This window comes from Papaver somniferum, unplaced genomic scaffold, assembly GCF_003573695.1.
Source record: "Papaver somniferum cultivar HN1 unplaced genomic scaffold, ASM357369v1 unplaced-scaffold_22, whole genome shotgun sequence".
Lineage (NCBI taxonomy): Eukaryota > Viridiplantae > Streptophyta > Magnoliopsida > Ranunculales > Papaveraceae > Papaver > Papaver somniferum.
The window spans coordinates 2,836,018-2,852,595 of record NW_020632152.1 but is presented as its reverse complement, the minus strand read 5'-3'; the positions used below and the strand labels follow the sequence as shown (position 1 = coordinate 2,852,595).

The 16,578-nt window shown below is 37.1% G+C and overlaps 1 protein-coding gene across 1 annotated transcript; it reads left to right on the top strand.

Annotated features, from left to right (window-relative positions):
• The first annotated feature begins 9,388 nt into the window (after nt 1-9,388).
• LOC113340595 (serine/threonine-protein phosphatase BSL2 homolog) lies at nt 9,389-12,202 on the top strand. Its single transcript, XM_026585720.1, has 6 exons — nt 9,389-9,462; nt 9,595-9,691; nt 9,788-9,886; nt 9,969-10,136; nt 11,363-11,422; nt 12,137-12,202. Exons 1-6 carry the CDS (start codon nt 9,389-9,391, stop codon nt 12,200-12,202), a joined length of 564 nt encoding a protein of 187 aa, XP_026441505.1.
• Nucleotides 12,203-16,578: the final 4,376 nt, after the last annotated feature.

The window sequence follows — 16,578 nt, the reverse complement described above, 5'->3', positions numbered from 1 at the left end:
TGAATGGCTTGGCCTACACCAAGTACGGTACTACAATTATTTGAAGCATGGACCACCAACGTGTCGCGTGGTAAAGGAAGACATGTCTGGTAAATCTTGCATTATGCAATTTGTTGGGTTCTGTGGAAGGAAAGAAATGGAAGGGTTTTTGGAGGTCGACATAAGTGTGTGCAAGAAAATATTGATTTGGTTAAGCAATTAGTAGTATTATGGTCAAAAGATAACGACACTTTCAAGTACGTAGATCCAAGTCTAATTTGGGGTAATTTGGATACTCTAATATGTACTCCCTCTGTTCCTAAATAATAAGTTGGTTTCTATAAATAGATGTTTCAAAAAAATAGGTTGGTTTCTTAATTGGGAAAGTCAAATGTTACTTTAGTTTTCTGTGATCATTTTTTTCTTAACTTCTTTTGATGACAAGTGTCATGTGGACCATTTCACTTTTTTACGTTTGCTGACAAGTGTCATGGGACCATTGACTAAGTGTCATGAGGACCAATGACTAGTTCTCTTAATTTCCTTAATTTTTTCTAAAACAAAACCAGCTTATTAATTAGGAACGGGAGTATGTAATTTGATTTGACCTTGGATTGTTCCTTGATTTTCTTTTTCTTTTCGATATAACCTTCTTTTTCAAAAAAATCGATGTTTAGTATTAATTTACTATGAAAATAATTATCTTTATTATTCGAAACTTTTCCAACATCAATTTCACCATTATAATCGCTCATTTCTCAAAATCCTAGTTTCACTTTTCTCTCCTCCAAAACCTGTTCTTGTCTACTCATAAACTCAAAATATTTTAATCCCAACTATAATCGTTATATTCAACTAACCTAACCTAATCAAATTAGTTAACTGATCATATAAATCGGACTAATTAAACAGGGGCAGTTTAGTGAATTATGAAATATTTGGCTAAGGGGATTTAGATATTACTTTTGAATGACCCTATTTCGTTTTATCCTACAATTAAGCAATTAAGAGAGGTATATAAAAAGACAACAAAAAAGAGTTTCCATCTTCACAATTACTTCTTCTCTCTCAAATTCAGAATCATATATCGGCCGTCTCTTGATGGGGGAAGAAAGTGCAGCAGTATCAAAGAGTGAACGTCAAATCTTTCCATCACCAAAAGCAGCAGCACCATGGCTTGTGATCCCCCATGGAAAATCAGGTACCCCCAGAAAACAAGCTTTTTATAACATACGTGAACCTAACAACAGCACATGCAGAAAATCTATACCTGAATTAATTGCAAAACGTTATTTTCATAAACCTTGTCATCAAGGATGGCTAATTATCATATGTAATGAAGACGAGTATGATTACTCTTCTGATCATCATAAGTTGGTGATTGCTTTCTTTGGGACCCGGCGGCAAGGTTAGAGACGATACGTCTGCCTAGTTTATTAAAATGGTATGACGATTCCAATGGATATTATTTTGTTGATTGCGTCTTGTCCACACCTCCTGGTGGTGCTAATGATAGTGACGATGATTCATTGGTTTTCTTCGTGTTCTCCGATTCTAATCAAGGAAAGTGTACTCTTGTGTTTTTATATTGTCACCCCGGGGACAAAAAATGGAAAAAACTCGAGTGGTTTTCAGATATCATACTCGCACAGCATATGGTATCGCTTGCTTGTTTAAAAGGTAAGTTTTATGTTATGTGTAAGCATGAGGACAACATAGAGGTTGAGAGACAGAAACGTAGTGATGGCGGTATAAAACTTCGTATCAGGGTGATCAAGGTAAGAGACAAGTGGTCATATCCATTTGTAGGAGGATTGGATACTTGTTCTCTGATGTATGATTTTGTGGCGACTGCTGACGAACTTTACTGCTTTACAATTGTTTACACTGGGAGAGGATTTGGAAATGTAATTATCCAAATAGTTGTGATGAGGTTGGATTTTTCCGAAATGGCGTGGAAGAGGGTGTATAGCATAGGTGATCGTGTTCTATTTCTTGGCAGCCGTGGCACTAAAGCTTGTTGCTCTGCAGCCGAGACGGGGCTTTCCAGGAGTTCTGTGTATTTCACATTTCCTGGCGATCAGAATTTGTATAAATTTGACATAGAAAGTACTGGTAATTCGGTTATTATCCCGTGTTCACATCTGCTAAACCCATGGAAGGTCTCAGATTTTTTCATGATGCCTAATGAGAGAAAAACAAAAACTAGAAGTAAAAGAAAAAGAGAGGAAAGTATGGAAGGTAAAGATGAATGCAAAAAGATATTGGCAGAAGCAGTGGGATATAAAACAGATTCAAGAGATTTTGAGAAAGCATGTGCATGGAGTATTCTTAACGGGGACATGGTGGAGTCTATAGTAAGCTCTCTTCCTCGATTGGATTATATCCATCTTCGTTCAGTCTCTAAAGCACATCGAGCATTACTTCCGACGGTAAAGCTTACATCCTGTTCTACCACAACAGGTACATACTTATCTCCATGGTTGATGTTTAGCAGAGATCACAACTTCAGCACTTTCAATTTTATAAACCCAATGCACAATAATGAGAGCTACCTCATAAATCTCTCTGATCTCGAGCGAGCTGTAGTCCGTTTTCAAAAGGGAGGTTGGTTACTGGTGTCTAAGGAAAATAACGAGTTTTGTTTATTCTTCTCCAATCCCCTTACAAGACAGACTATCAAACTTCCAGAGTTGCCAGTTATTTTCACCTTCTCCAGTGTCTCATTCTCCTCCTTACCTACATCATCAGACTGTGTAGTTTTCGCCATTGAACAAAAGGGTTACTACCAAATCAGTCTCTACTTCATCAGAAAGGGGGAAGCCATCTGGAGTTCTTGTCGTTTTGATGATATTTGTAACGTGACATACACCCCGTCACACAACACTCCAGTTTTCTACAATGGGGTTTTGTATTGTGTAGATTACAATGGAACGTTAGGTGTATTTAACATAGGGGATAATAATAGTTGGAAAGTTCTTAAGAAACCCCACGAACCATTTGATGCAATTTATCCAAGTTTCTTGGTGGAGTGCGATGGAAAGCTTTTATTAGTAAAATTGGGACATCTTGGAACGTTGGTTGGGATTTTCAAATTAGATTTCTCTCGCATGGATTGGGTTAAAGTTAAGAATCTGGGAAAGCATATGTTGTTCGTCAGCTACACCTCATGTTTCTCAGCAATTGCGCCAAATAGTCGCATGGGGAACAAAGTCTATTTCCCGAGATTATGCATGAACGGGGAAGGTGTTTTATTCTACTGTCTTGCAACAGGTAGTTATCGGTCTTTTGGAAGTCAAAATTCTGCCTCAGATTTTACTGATACAGAGGGATGGTACTCAAACTGCATTTGGATTGAACCAAACTGGTCCAAGTACACTGGTCAGGAGCTTGACTGGGTTAAGCCTTCTTCCTAGAAACAATTTACTAATTTTCTTGTTGCTGGATTGCCAGCTTTTTGGTTCGGTTGCTGGTGTTATTGCTTAAACTTTATGGCCTGTTTTGTCTGGTGAACTCAAGAGCTTTACTTAGTATTTTTATTCTTAATATATACAAGACTTTTGATTTTGAAATACAAACCTTGATGATAGTATCATGATTTTATAGGTGTATTACCCGATTCAATCTCTTTCATGCTGGTCTTTAAAGTTGTTCAAACTCGGCCCTTGCAAGGAAATTTTATGGGTTGACACTATGTTTGTTTACTCCTGACTCATCTGAGTCGTCTGGATCTGAGTGAAATCACTTGACTCATCTGGATCTGACTCAATATGTTTGTTTTGAGTCATATCTGACTCATCTGACTCAAAAAACGTGAGTCAGTGGTTTGGTCCCGTAAGTCAGGGGTATTTTATTTTCTGACTCAAATGGGTCCGAGTCAGGGGTTATGTCTGAGTCATAGGTCGAGTAGATCTGATTCAAAATGCAAAACAAACGGTCTGACTGCTGACTCGGCCCGAGTCAGAGGTTGACTCAGATCCCGACGCCGAGTCAGCTGCAAACAAACAAGATGTGAGTGATACAAATCACATATTGTTTCTGTCCCTCGGGATAGGTTTTGGAATAAGGGAAGAACCATTTGCTTCCCACATTAAACATCCAAAACGACAATTCAACTGTATCTGACAATCATACTAAAACTCCACCCGGATATTCTTCGTTAGGGTTTTGAGAATTCTTCTAGTTCTACTTATATTCAGATCCCTAAAGACAGATGTGTGTTCACCTTGAGCACACAAAAGTAACTAAGCGTAATACGACGAACCATTCAAAGTTTTAACATTATTATTTTTCCTTTATCAGAAAAAGAACTATTATTATTTTCCCAGTTTACTTCGACCTTTTAAAATTTAATTAGCATTGAGAAGAATCAAATAATTAAATTATTTACTATGGTATCAAATTATTTATGAAAAATATGGGATTAAATCTTCTCATTGGATTCCTGGTAAATTAAGGTACTTCCAAGTTCTTCTTATAAAGTTTCTTGTTGGAAGGCATTTGCAGAAACGAGAGAGTTGATCAATAATGAATACTATCTCCGTCCCTAATTTGATGACCTAGTTAAAATTTACTAGTAAATTCAGAAATGATTTATCTCTCAAACTATACAACGTATTTTCGTAAATTTTATATTATCGGAAAGCATTTTAAAACACTTATCTAATGAATATAAATATAGCTATCAAATTTTACATATTTCTTATGATAATACTAATCTATCACTCCACTTATTTATGGTATAGGTCATCTAATTAGGAACGGAGGGAATACAATATTACATGACACTCTGGAACTTTAATCTCTTTCTGGCTTGATAAATGGGTTGTTCATGAAGCTCTTTCTATTTCTTTTCCTGACATTTGTAAACTAGATATAGTTGAGCATATTGCTTTGGATGGCAGTCAGAGTTATAACTTCTAAAAAAGATTATCAGATTCCGAAGCTAACCAGTTTGTGTGTTTGCTGCAAGTCACGGGAGACTCTCCATCTTCTCTTGGTGGCCTTTCCGACATAAGAAGATGGTCGTTTACCTCAGATGGTGTCTTTACATTCAAGACTTTATATGCTAAGCTCAATGCTAATATGGGAGTTGATAATTTTCCTCATTCTTTTCTATGGAAGAACAATATCCCTCCACTACAGATGTTGTAGCTAGAAAAGGAATTATTTTTAATGATTCCTGCATTCTTTGTGGAGATGCAAAGGAAATAGCAAATCATATCTTATTATACTGTAGTTCCTAATAGGATTTGGTCGATGCTCACCCCCAGCCCCTAACTGGGCTCGGATATTTCCAATAAATTTATATGATCTTGCTCATTGTTGGGATCCCAATTTTTTATCTACTACTGGTAAGAAATACTGATCTCTTATTCTAGCTGTTGTAGTTCTTAGGGGAGAAACAAATGCACGTACTTCCAAAGAAAAACACAGTTCCACGACAGACTCCGACTTAGATACTGAAGCCAAGTCTTTTGTTATTGCTTGGGCCTCTGCATTTAGTAATTTTAGTCTCAAAGCTCATTTGGACTTCTCTTGTACTATCCACAATTGGGACAACTTATTTTTGTTCTCTTTTTTTCTGTTTCAGCTACTTCTCTGGTTGTTTTCTTTGTACATTCTACGACAGATATTCACTTAATTTTCATGGTCCATTTGTTAATTTCTTGTACTCATTTTTCATGAAAAATTCTTCATAAATGAGTCGCAATGACAGTCTATGTTTCGCACCTCATGCCTTGAACCAACGGTTTATTATTTACTTAGGAGTGTTCGGAAACCATCTATAACATAAAAATAGTGTCATGGCACAAGCCAGATGTGGTAACACTATCTACATTTCGGCCACCAGCACTTTTTGCCAAACCTTCCTAGCCATGCAGTGAAGCCGGCTAGAACCCGGCAACTACTCCACCTATAAAATGACCCGATACTAACCAATCACAGTTGCACATGAAATCTTAAAAAACCCTAACTCCCATGAGAAGGGGCAATAATGTCAAGCATTCCTCAAGAGATCTTCGAAAAGTAGATTTTATTAAGGTTACCGGTGAAATCCCTCTTACGTTTCAGATCCATATGTAAAATTAGTGTAGGTTAATCCGTAGTCCTGAATTTGGCAAGGATCATCTTATTGTTTCCAAGAAAAACCCTAAACTCATGATCAGGGATATCCGAAGCCAATTATATGAAGATATGTTTTATTCCGCAGATTATGATTCAATATTATCAGCGTCAGCATCACCATTGTCGGCGTCCGCAACAACGTGCAAGTGTGACAGAGCGGTTCTAATAGACGATCCAGCGTAAGAACTAAAAGGAGTTACTCTCATGAAAATTTTGGGATCTTGCAATGGCTTGCTTTGCTTAGATACCATTAGCGAAGATCTAATAATTCTTTGGAACCCAGCGACTAGAGAATATAAGAAATTTATACCACCATTTGTCAATCTTTGGTTGCCTCCCTAGGGGTTTGGTTACGATAGCAAAATGATGTTGGGGGAGACTTGCAAAATCCGAACCGTTATGTGCAATACGAAAACCACACAAGCAATGAAACACAATGCGGACATAATACAACTATGACGATATAAGAAGCAATCACACAACACCGGCAATTACGTGGAAAAATCCCTCCAAGGTGAAGGGTAAAAAACCACGGGCAAATCTTCCACTATAATCAATAATGGGTTACACACAATTCTCCCGATTTGGGGATAACAACAACTTCAAGGTGCATATAGCACTTGGATAATCAATTTGCCTAATTACACTCACCACAAGGGTGGATCAACAATTCATTCACCTAAATAGGTAAAATTCACTATCAATTGAAAATAGCAAGAGTAAAAGATACTTACTACTAGGATTTGAACAAACCCTAGATTTTTCCCCTTTTGAAGAGATGTGGAAATTGATCAATCAATCTTCACCACACTAACCAATAGATCCTTAACTAAGAACCCTTTCTTCTTCTTCAAAGATTAACTCAAATCATCACCAAAGATCAACTCTAATGGTGGTTTCTCCTTTCTCCCACTCTCACTTTCTCTCTCTACCTCCTTTCTCACGATTTGAGAAGATAACCCGTAAGACTAAAAACGTCTCATGTTGCCTTTTAACCTAACTTGGACATTTTTAAGCTCATCCCTTAAAAGGTTAAGGGCATACCTCATGTTGTTGGGCCATAAGGCAGTGAAACCCAACAATCTCCCCCTCACGACTTATGGAGAGGTACCCGTCACCACCAAGCCTGCCCTGCTGCAGAAATGCACATGCTTGTACTTCGGTAACGACTTTGTCATCATATCAGAACCATTTTTAGTCTTGATTCTATATACCCACTTGTTCTTCAGAATTTTCTGGTTCTTTGGCTTGTCAACCAAATCAGAAATGTCGTTCTCATTCAAAGAGCCCACCTCTTCTTTCATGAATTTCAACCACTTCTGACTTTCAGGAACACTAAGACCTTCTTCATAAGACTCTGGTTCACCTTCATATGTGAGCATCACATACTCATGTGGTGTATACTTCGTTGAAGGTAATCTGGTCGTGCTGGATCTTCTCAACTCAGCTTCTGGTTGTTGTTGTTGCACTTCTTGCTCAACATCATCTACTGGAACATCTTCATGAGTTTCATCTTCATGATTGTGTTCTTGTTCTTCATGACCATTACCATCAACATCATCATCACGTTGTTCAAGAGAAGGAACAACTAGATTTGGATCCAAGAACATGTCTTCTTGAAACTTTGGTTTTTCGATCTTCTCAAAGTCTTCAATAGTTTGGTCTTCAAGGAATACTGCGTCCCTACTTATGATAACCTTCCTGTCAACTAGATCTAGGCCTGTCAATGGAAGAGTATCCGTCGGATATTTAGAAATCCGATATCCGACATGTTAAGCACTACCGGATATTCGATATCCGATAATATCCTATAGGATATCAAAATCAGATATCGATTCCGATAGGATAAGCTGTCGGATATCCGATAAATATCCGATAGTATCCGGTTATAACAAAAAAGTTTAAGAACCCTTGTAAAAAAAATTCATAATTGACACTTATGGGATATTTATCCGATAATATCCGATACTAGACTCGAAATTATGATAAATTACAAATAAGTTCCTATACTATCGGATATCGGATATTAACATTTCGGATGGGGTCTAATCCGTTTCCGATATGTTAAGGAATAAATATCCGATAAAATATCCGATCTGATATCCACTATCCGATAAAACGGATAAAATCCCATAGGATCTCGAATACTCGGAAACGGATACCGGATATCGGACAAATATTGACAGGCCTAACTAGATCCCAAAATCTATGACCAAACTTCTTTGTTCCAAAGCCTAGGAACACACATTGTTTCGCTTTGTCATCAAGATTTGACCTCTGATCTTTTGGGATACGAACAGATGCCCTACAACCAAACACTCTCAAGTGATCATACGTAGGCTTTTTGTCTCTCCAAACCTTCTCTGCTACTTCTCCATGTAGCGGTCATGAAGGTTATCGATTGATCAAGTACACGGCAGTATTCATTGCTTCACCCCCAGAAATGCTTCTTCAACTTGGAATGAGATAACATGCACCTAATTCTCTCAAGAATAGTGTAATTCATCCGCTCTGCAACACCAATATGTTGTGGAGTCTTCGGTACTGATTGTTCATGACGTATACCCATGATCTTGCAATACTCTTCAAGTGGCCCAATGTACTCTCCCCCGTTGTCAGAACGAAGGCACTTCAAGGTTCTACATGTTTTTATTTCCACCATGCTGTGGAACATCTTGAACACATGAACAACATCATCTTTGGTCTTGATTGCATATGACCAAACCTTCCTTGAAGCATCATCTAGGTTAAGACAATGATCAGTAGCTCAATCGTCTGTGTAGAAACAATAATTTGGTTTGAATTTGTGAGAAGTTTCTTATTCAGTTTGGTAATGAAACTAGCTAGGTTATGTTTTGTTTTTTTTAATTTCTAATTTAACTCAGGGATGATGAACCTATCTCAATTCTTATGCATACAATTGAAACTCTAATGGTTTGGATATTAAAAATTGTAAAACTAATTATGTGACCATGTTATACTGTACTGTCTTGAGATTTTAATAGTAACTTCTTGAGAATATAAAGATTGAATTGCCTACTTAAAAACTGTTGTTGCCATGTTGATTGAATGATTATGTTTGGTGGGTTGTTGTTACATTTTGCAGGGGCTCAACACTTTACTGATTTTTTCTTTGCCGATATCGAAACATATTAGTATATTTTTTGGCATTTTGATTCAGCCTCCCAATCCCCTGCCTAGTAAGTGTTGACCATACACATTCAAATGAAGATTGATATGTTTTGTTCAGGCACCAAAACTATTCAGTGTACCACATATCATGAATCCTGTCAAGATTTTTGCTGATTTGCTAGGGCAATTTGGGGGCCTTATGCGTCTCTTTGATAAATATGGGTCTCCTTCAACTGCAAGAGATATGGCATGAGTGTTTGTATTTCGGCACCTACTAAAATTTAGCATAGACTTCGCTAAAATTGTAAATATTCACTCACTCATCCCTCCTTGTTTTCTTCATGGAATCTGCAGTTACATCGACTACCTCTTCTTAGGGGAATATGTTGACCTAGGCCAACTCAGCTTGGAAATGATTAGTGTTTTGCATGCATTGAAGTTATTGCTTGGGGTATAGTTTCCCATTTATTTCATTCTGGTGTTTACCCTGTTTTTTATAAAATGAAGGTGAATTAAGTGTATTTCTATGGCCATCTGTATGTCCCAGGTCGAGTATCCACAAGATGTACATATGATTCGTGAAAACCCCGAGGCAGCAGATATTGATGCTCTGTTTGGATTCACGATCGAGTGCACTGAACGGATAGTATTTTTCACAATCTCATTGGCTTCCTAGTTTCTTCTCTAATTTGTTTGTCAAATGATTCACTTACTACATATGCTAACAGGACGAAAGGGATGATATTTGGGCTTGGCACAAAATAAAAAGGTTGTTTAATTGGCTTCCTTTGGCAGCTAGAATTGAAAACAAAATCATTTGCATTGCATGGTGGCATTTGTCGCTCTATAAATCACCTGGAATTAACATGATCAGTAGTTCTTATGGATTTATCATGGTAAGGATATATCTACTAGTTTTGTTCTTACATGTCTCTTCTAGTAGATTTCATATTTGTTATGTTTACTTTCGTTTTAATTTCATTTTCTGCAATTGGTTATCTTTCCAAGGGAACGAGAAATGGGGATACACGTACGTGAATGAACTTTCCCAGCACCTTATAATTCAACTGGTGGAGATCTTGTAGCTCCCCTGCGCAAATGTGAGTTTTCCTATGCATCTTAAAGGCATTGTATAGTCATAACCTTGATAATTAGGTACTTATTTAGGTCAGATAGCATACTGAATCTTGTACTACAATCTACACCTCTTATATTCCCCAATATCTAACTTGTTGGTTGTTGATGATTTCTAATTTGTTATGCATAATCTTGGATATCTTTAATGAACACTCTGATGCATTCTGATTTTTAATTTCTTATGATTACTAGTTTAGCTTGTGCAAGTATCTTCTTTTTTCCCTGTATCTGCCTTCGATTGCCCCGAAGCTTCCGTTTTGTTGCAATCTTCTCCTATCGTAGTTATGGTTGTGCGATAACTTTCCTGTAGTTTGTGGCCAATACTGCATGTATTTATAGACATATTCCCCCCCAGCTAATATTATTAGTTAAGTTACATATGTGATGTGCGCTGCTAGAGTACCTACAACTAAGGTTTGATTTTTCAAATTTACCTCACACGTGACCTAGATTAGGTTATGGTTGTAGTTTAGAATTATGGTTGAATCACAGAGAATTTGTATGTACGCAAATAATGTAGGAAATGAGTTTTTAGCAGTGTTAATGATGAGTTTATTGAATCTGGTGGTAGTAGTTCAGGGAAATTGAGATTGTTGGTGATGATTGAAATGAGATTGCAGATATGGGTGGATTGGAAAGTAACCTGATTTTATGATTGTATATAACAATGAGTTTTGCTTGGATTGTATAAGTTTTTCAAGTGATGTGAATTATAGTTGTGGTCTTAATTAGTCTGGTAGAATGGAAATGATTATGGTTTGATCCCTGCCATTAATGAGCCAACTGTTGTCTACATGACCTATATGTAGGTTTTAATGTGTCAAATTACCTCATACATGTGTTTCCAACTACTACCCATTGCTAGAATGTCTGTCAAATTACCTCACAGTGTTGTCTACATGACCTATATCTAGTAACTTATTTTGTTCTACCGTGTATTATGAAATGAACGAAGTCATTGTACTGTTGTTGATTTGCTTTGCAGGAAGTCGCATGTGAACCAAGGACACAGCACATTGATGCTCTTCTTGATATCATTTGTGAAGTATTGTCATAGGAGGAGATGAATTATCATTTTGTTTTTTTTATCAGTTGGTTGTTGTCAGAACTTAGCAATCTTGGACATGTATTCTCTGAACTCAGTATTTCATTTTTTTTTTAGTTTTACACCCAATGGAATGAATGTTAAAATTCTCAGTTAAATTTGAAGTTGCACTTGAATTTCAGTCAAATTTGAGTTGCGTTTGAATTTCAGTTAAATTTGAGGTTGCATTTGGATTTCAGTTTGACTGTAGTTTGACTTGACTGTAGTTTGACTTGACTAGACTTGACTGTTTGACTTAAATACCAGTTAGATTAATTCAGATTCAGCCATTCAGACATTTCATCCGATCTGAATCTGTATTTTTTTATATTATAATTCAAATCTACGACTAGTGTATGCGGGTTAGCATTTAGTTACTGTAAGAAATGGTCTCTATATCAGAGACCCACGCAATAAGGGTCGTGCAATTAAAAAACGCTTTATAAACGACCCATTCAGAGAACCCTAGAACAGGTCGTTTAACTCGTTTATATGCCATGTCCTGGCGGTCGTGAAATGTCTAATTTCCACTAGTTTATGTGGTTATGGAATATCATCCATTAGGAGAGCGGCTTCCCATACTTTATCTACTGTATTGTTCAACTTTGACAAATTTATCTGTTCCCACACTATTCTTTTCAGCTTTCTTGTTATAATGTGTTTGATGTCCTGCAGAGCTTCCTGGTTGAACTGTATATGTACCTCCATAATTTTGAAGTTGCTTGTCTCAAACTCGCTTGATCTGCACTGCCCATAGCCACTAACTTTTGTTCCATCTCTGCATTATTCCTTCCTTGAGTTCCCTGCGATGTACTTGCAACAGCATTTCAACCTCGGAAGTAAACTTGTATTTCCACCTTTCAAATCAGATATTTAAACTGGGTAAGATTCCATATCTCTTTGCTTTTCCTCAAGTGCTATGTATTCTTCTTGAAATGCGCGCATCTCCGACATTGTTATTGTATCCTTTATTCTGAAGATTTGGGTATATGATAGATTTGTTGCAAAGAGATCATTAATGAATGCAAGAATAAGATGTCGCTCATCCACCTGTCTTCCCATTTCACTACACATGGTTCTCCAACGTGTCGTTAGATGACGCAAACTCTCATTTGTTCTTCTGCGAAGTCCGAGTGCAGTCTCAATCCCTGGTCTTGATAGATTATTACTTATGTACTGCCCCAAAAAGACATTTTGTAAATGATGAAATGAACCAATGGATTCTACAGGTAGTCCTTCAAACCATTTCAAAGCTTCACCTGCTAGGCTTGCAGCAAAATATTTGCACATCATTGCATCATAATTTTCCCACTGTAATAAAGATCTTGCATAAGCTTTCACATGTTGTATCGCACATGCACTCCCATCAAATATACTTGTAAATGCCGGTAAACTGCACTTAGATGGTATCAGCGCTCTCTGAATTTCCTTTGTAAATAGAGTTTTTTCAGCTTCCTCCACTGCTTCCTCTAGTTGTCTTCTTCCACCATTTCTTTTTGCAATCATCATTTCTCTTAATTCTGTCATCTCCTTAATAATTTCTTTGTTCAATGATTGATCCAAATCTTCTTGCATGGGTCTTTTTAATCTTGCTTGTCTCAATCTATTCTCATGATTATTTTGGCGTATTGCTTCTTTTATTTCCTGTTGTTCAGCTTCTTCTCTTCTTCGCCTACGTCTTTCAGTATTTGCTTCAATTTGTACTCTATCATGTCTTTCTTCGTTGCATGTGCGATCATATCGGTGTCTTGATATTTCTCTTTCTTGTGGAATAACTCGGCCTTGTTCTGTATCATCTATGTGACGACGTTCGCGCTTCCTAACTCGATTATCATAATCAAGTTGACGCAATTCGCTTTGTAATTCTCTTTCTTCTAATTCTTCCCTTCTTCTCTCTGTCTACTCTCGCACGTGCAGTCTCTCGTTCGCGCTCATATTCGTCTCTTAATATTTCTCTACCATGTAATATCATATGTCCTTGCCCTGGATCCTCTTCTTCCCTTTCAAAATTAATACGTGCGCGACCAAGAAGTTCCCGTGGATGTTCATACCGATTAGTTGCTAAGTCAATTATACGTCTCCTTTCCCTTGGATCTTCCAAATTTTCATTTCTGCGAGTTTTCTTCAATGACTTCCATGTGTTGTCTTCGCCTATCATTTCTTCGATTAGATTGACTTTGTCTGGAGGAACTTGTACTTGATCTTGACCTTGAACGTGTATTACTCCTTGACCTTTTTTCTTGTAGTCTAAGATTCTCTTCTCGTAAATCATTATTTTGACGGATTAGATTCGCACGTTCTTCTTCTTCTCTCTTTCGTTCAATTAGTAACCTTTGCCTAAGTTCTGCAATTGTCACATTTCCTTCACTCGTTGTAATTGGTTCTTCGTTCCCAATTCGTTGTCCTTCGTCTGTAGAATTCGTGATTGCAGTATGAACACTCACTCTATCATAATATATCATTATTCTGTCCTTGTTCTCGCTGAGATCCAATTAGAATTTCTGTTCTTTGATGTTCTTCCATTCTTTCCTCTTGTTGCTCAAGATTTGTAATTCGTCTTCGTTCAGCAAGTCTGTTACTTCTTCTAGTTGTCATTCCTTGTTCAACAACAGACTCGATCCTTACCATTTCTAAATTTTTAGATCTCACTTTTTTCCTTAAAATCTATGATATACTATCCGGAATTATCATCCTGAGCTGTTTTCTAGCGCCAAAAAATGCAGTTGTAAGAAATCTTACAACTACACTCCACTAAAACTGATCCAATTTCTAGGTGATCATTATGAACTCTTGTTTTATTATTGAAGATAGAGAATGTTTACAAGACAGATTCAAGTATTACAACAATTTTACTTGAAACCTAGATTCACTTTCTCTCTCTCTCCCTATTTCTTGATCAAGACTTACCTTAGAATACTCCAAGAAACAATGACCTCTCTCCTTTATATAGGATTTTACATAATGGATGACAGCTAAGAAACCCATTATTTTCGGGATCACTATGCGACACATTCGCTCATCTTCGCATAACATATTTCTTCGCATAATTCTTCACACTTTACTCGTGACTTTGCTGACATCATCTGGTGCGTTATCTCAGCTTTGTTGTGTGCGACGTCCTTCGCTTAGGTTGTATTCTTTACTTCGCGTAGTTATTAATGTGTGTGATATTTAACTCCTACACCTTGTTGCCAGTTAATTTCACCTTCTCTAGTATCTCTTTCACTTCCTTACCTACATCTTCAGACTGTGTAGTTTTCTCCATTGAACTAAAAGGGGACAACTTTGACGAAGTCCGTCTCTGCTTCATTAGAAAGGGAAAAGCGACTTGGACTTCTTGTCGCTCTGCTAATACCAATACCAACAAGTACAAGCCGTCACACAACACTCCAGTTTTCTACAATGGGGTGTTCTATTGTGTAGATTACAGTGGGATTATAGGTGTATTTAACATAGATGATAGAAGTTGGAAAGTTCTTGACTCTATCATTAATTTAGTGATGTGTATCCAAGTTTCTTGGTTGAGTGTGGTGGAGAGATTTTATTAGTAAAACTGGGATATCTTGGAACGTTGTTTGGGATTTTCAGATTGGATTTTTCCCGGATGTATTGGGTTGAGATTAAGAATTTGGGAAACCATATGTTGTTTGTCAGCTGCAGCTCATGTGTTTCAGCGATCGCTCCAAATAGTCGCATGGAGAGTCTATTTCCCAAGATTATGCATGAACGGAGAAGGTGTTTTATTCTGTTGTCTTGCAACAGGTAGTTATCAGTCTTTAGGAAGTCAACATTCTTCCTCAGATTTTACTGACACAGAAGGCTGGTACTCAAACTGCACTTGGATTGAACCGAATTGGTCGAAATCCATTGCTCAAGAGCTTGACTGGGTTAAGCCTCCTTCATAAAACTATTTTTGTTCTGGATTGTTTTATGGTACGGTCTCAAGAGCTTTACTTCTTCTGATTTTATTATCTGTCAGGTGACTAATTTGCAGACTTTAAGATATCATGATTTTATAGTTGTCTTACCTGATTTAATCTCTCATAAGTCTAGTATAATCTTAGAGCTTTACTTTTACTAGGAACGGAAATTTTATAACTGAATCATATCAATTACGTATTGTTTCTCTCTGTCGGGATCCATGACTGGAACGTACATCAGGGCGCTTATTCTTTAAAAGCACAACCCCGTTTGCTTCCCTTTGAACATGAGTGTTCATCCAAGTATCCATGACGTCGATCAGGACCTTATTCTTTCAAACTACACGTGAAATGTTGTATCTTTTTCTGTTTTAACATTGAGCCTTTCCCCCTCACTCATCTCTTAATTTTAAAGAAGTTCTTGAAAACAAATTCTTAATGAGAGACAACTTAGGTAAGTTACCATTAGGTATCAAGGTTTCTCAGTCGTCAAAAGGAATATTTTTATGCCAAATAAATATACCTTGGATATCCTCCAAGACGCAGGAATAGCAGGATCACGCCCATCATTCCCTATGTAACAAAATACAAAGCTAATGCCTACAAATGGCAAACTTTAGGTGATTTTTCATCATATTATCGTCTAATCGAACGAATTCTATTCATAACAACCATAAAACCTACTGTAATTTACTTTATTTAGTAAATTGTCTTGGTTAATTTATGCACAAAGCTACAACTACGCCCATGGATGCTGCTAATTGTAGTTTCTGATCGTAGTTCAGAATATCTACAAGGCTCTATTTGTAAAGGAAACCTAGTAAAACAACCTTAAGTGGGTATACAGACTCTGCCAGGGATGGTTGTCCAACAACCTGCCGACCAACCACGGGGTATGTTACATGATGGGAAACAACCCCGTATCATGGAAAAGTAAGAAACAACTAACTATACCTCCGCGGAAGCTAAATACCGAGATTTAGCTAATCTCCCACAGAACTTTTACTGTTTTTCCTCTAAAAATGATGACCATGTTTACGGTCGTTATAGTATTATCGAAAACCATGACGATATAAAATTGTAAGTTATCGACTGTTTATTAATTTTCCTAGAGTACTCATGGTGTGACCATAAAATATAAAGAAGAAAGTGGCTTCATTGACCACGTATGAGAGACCAAAAATTGTAACTTAACGA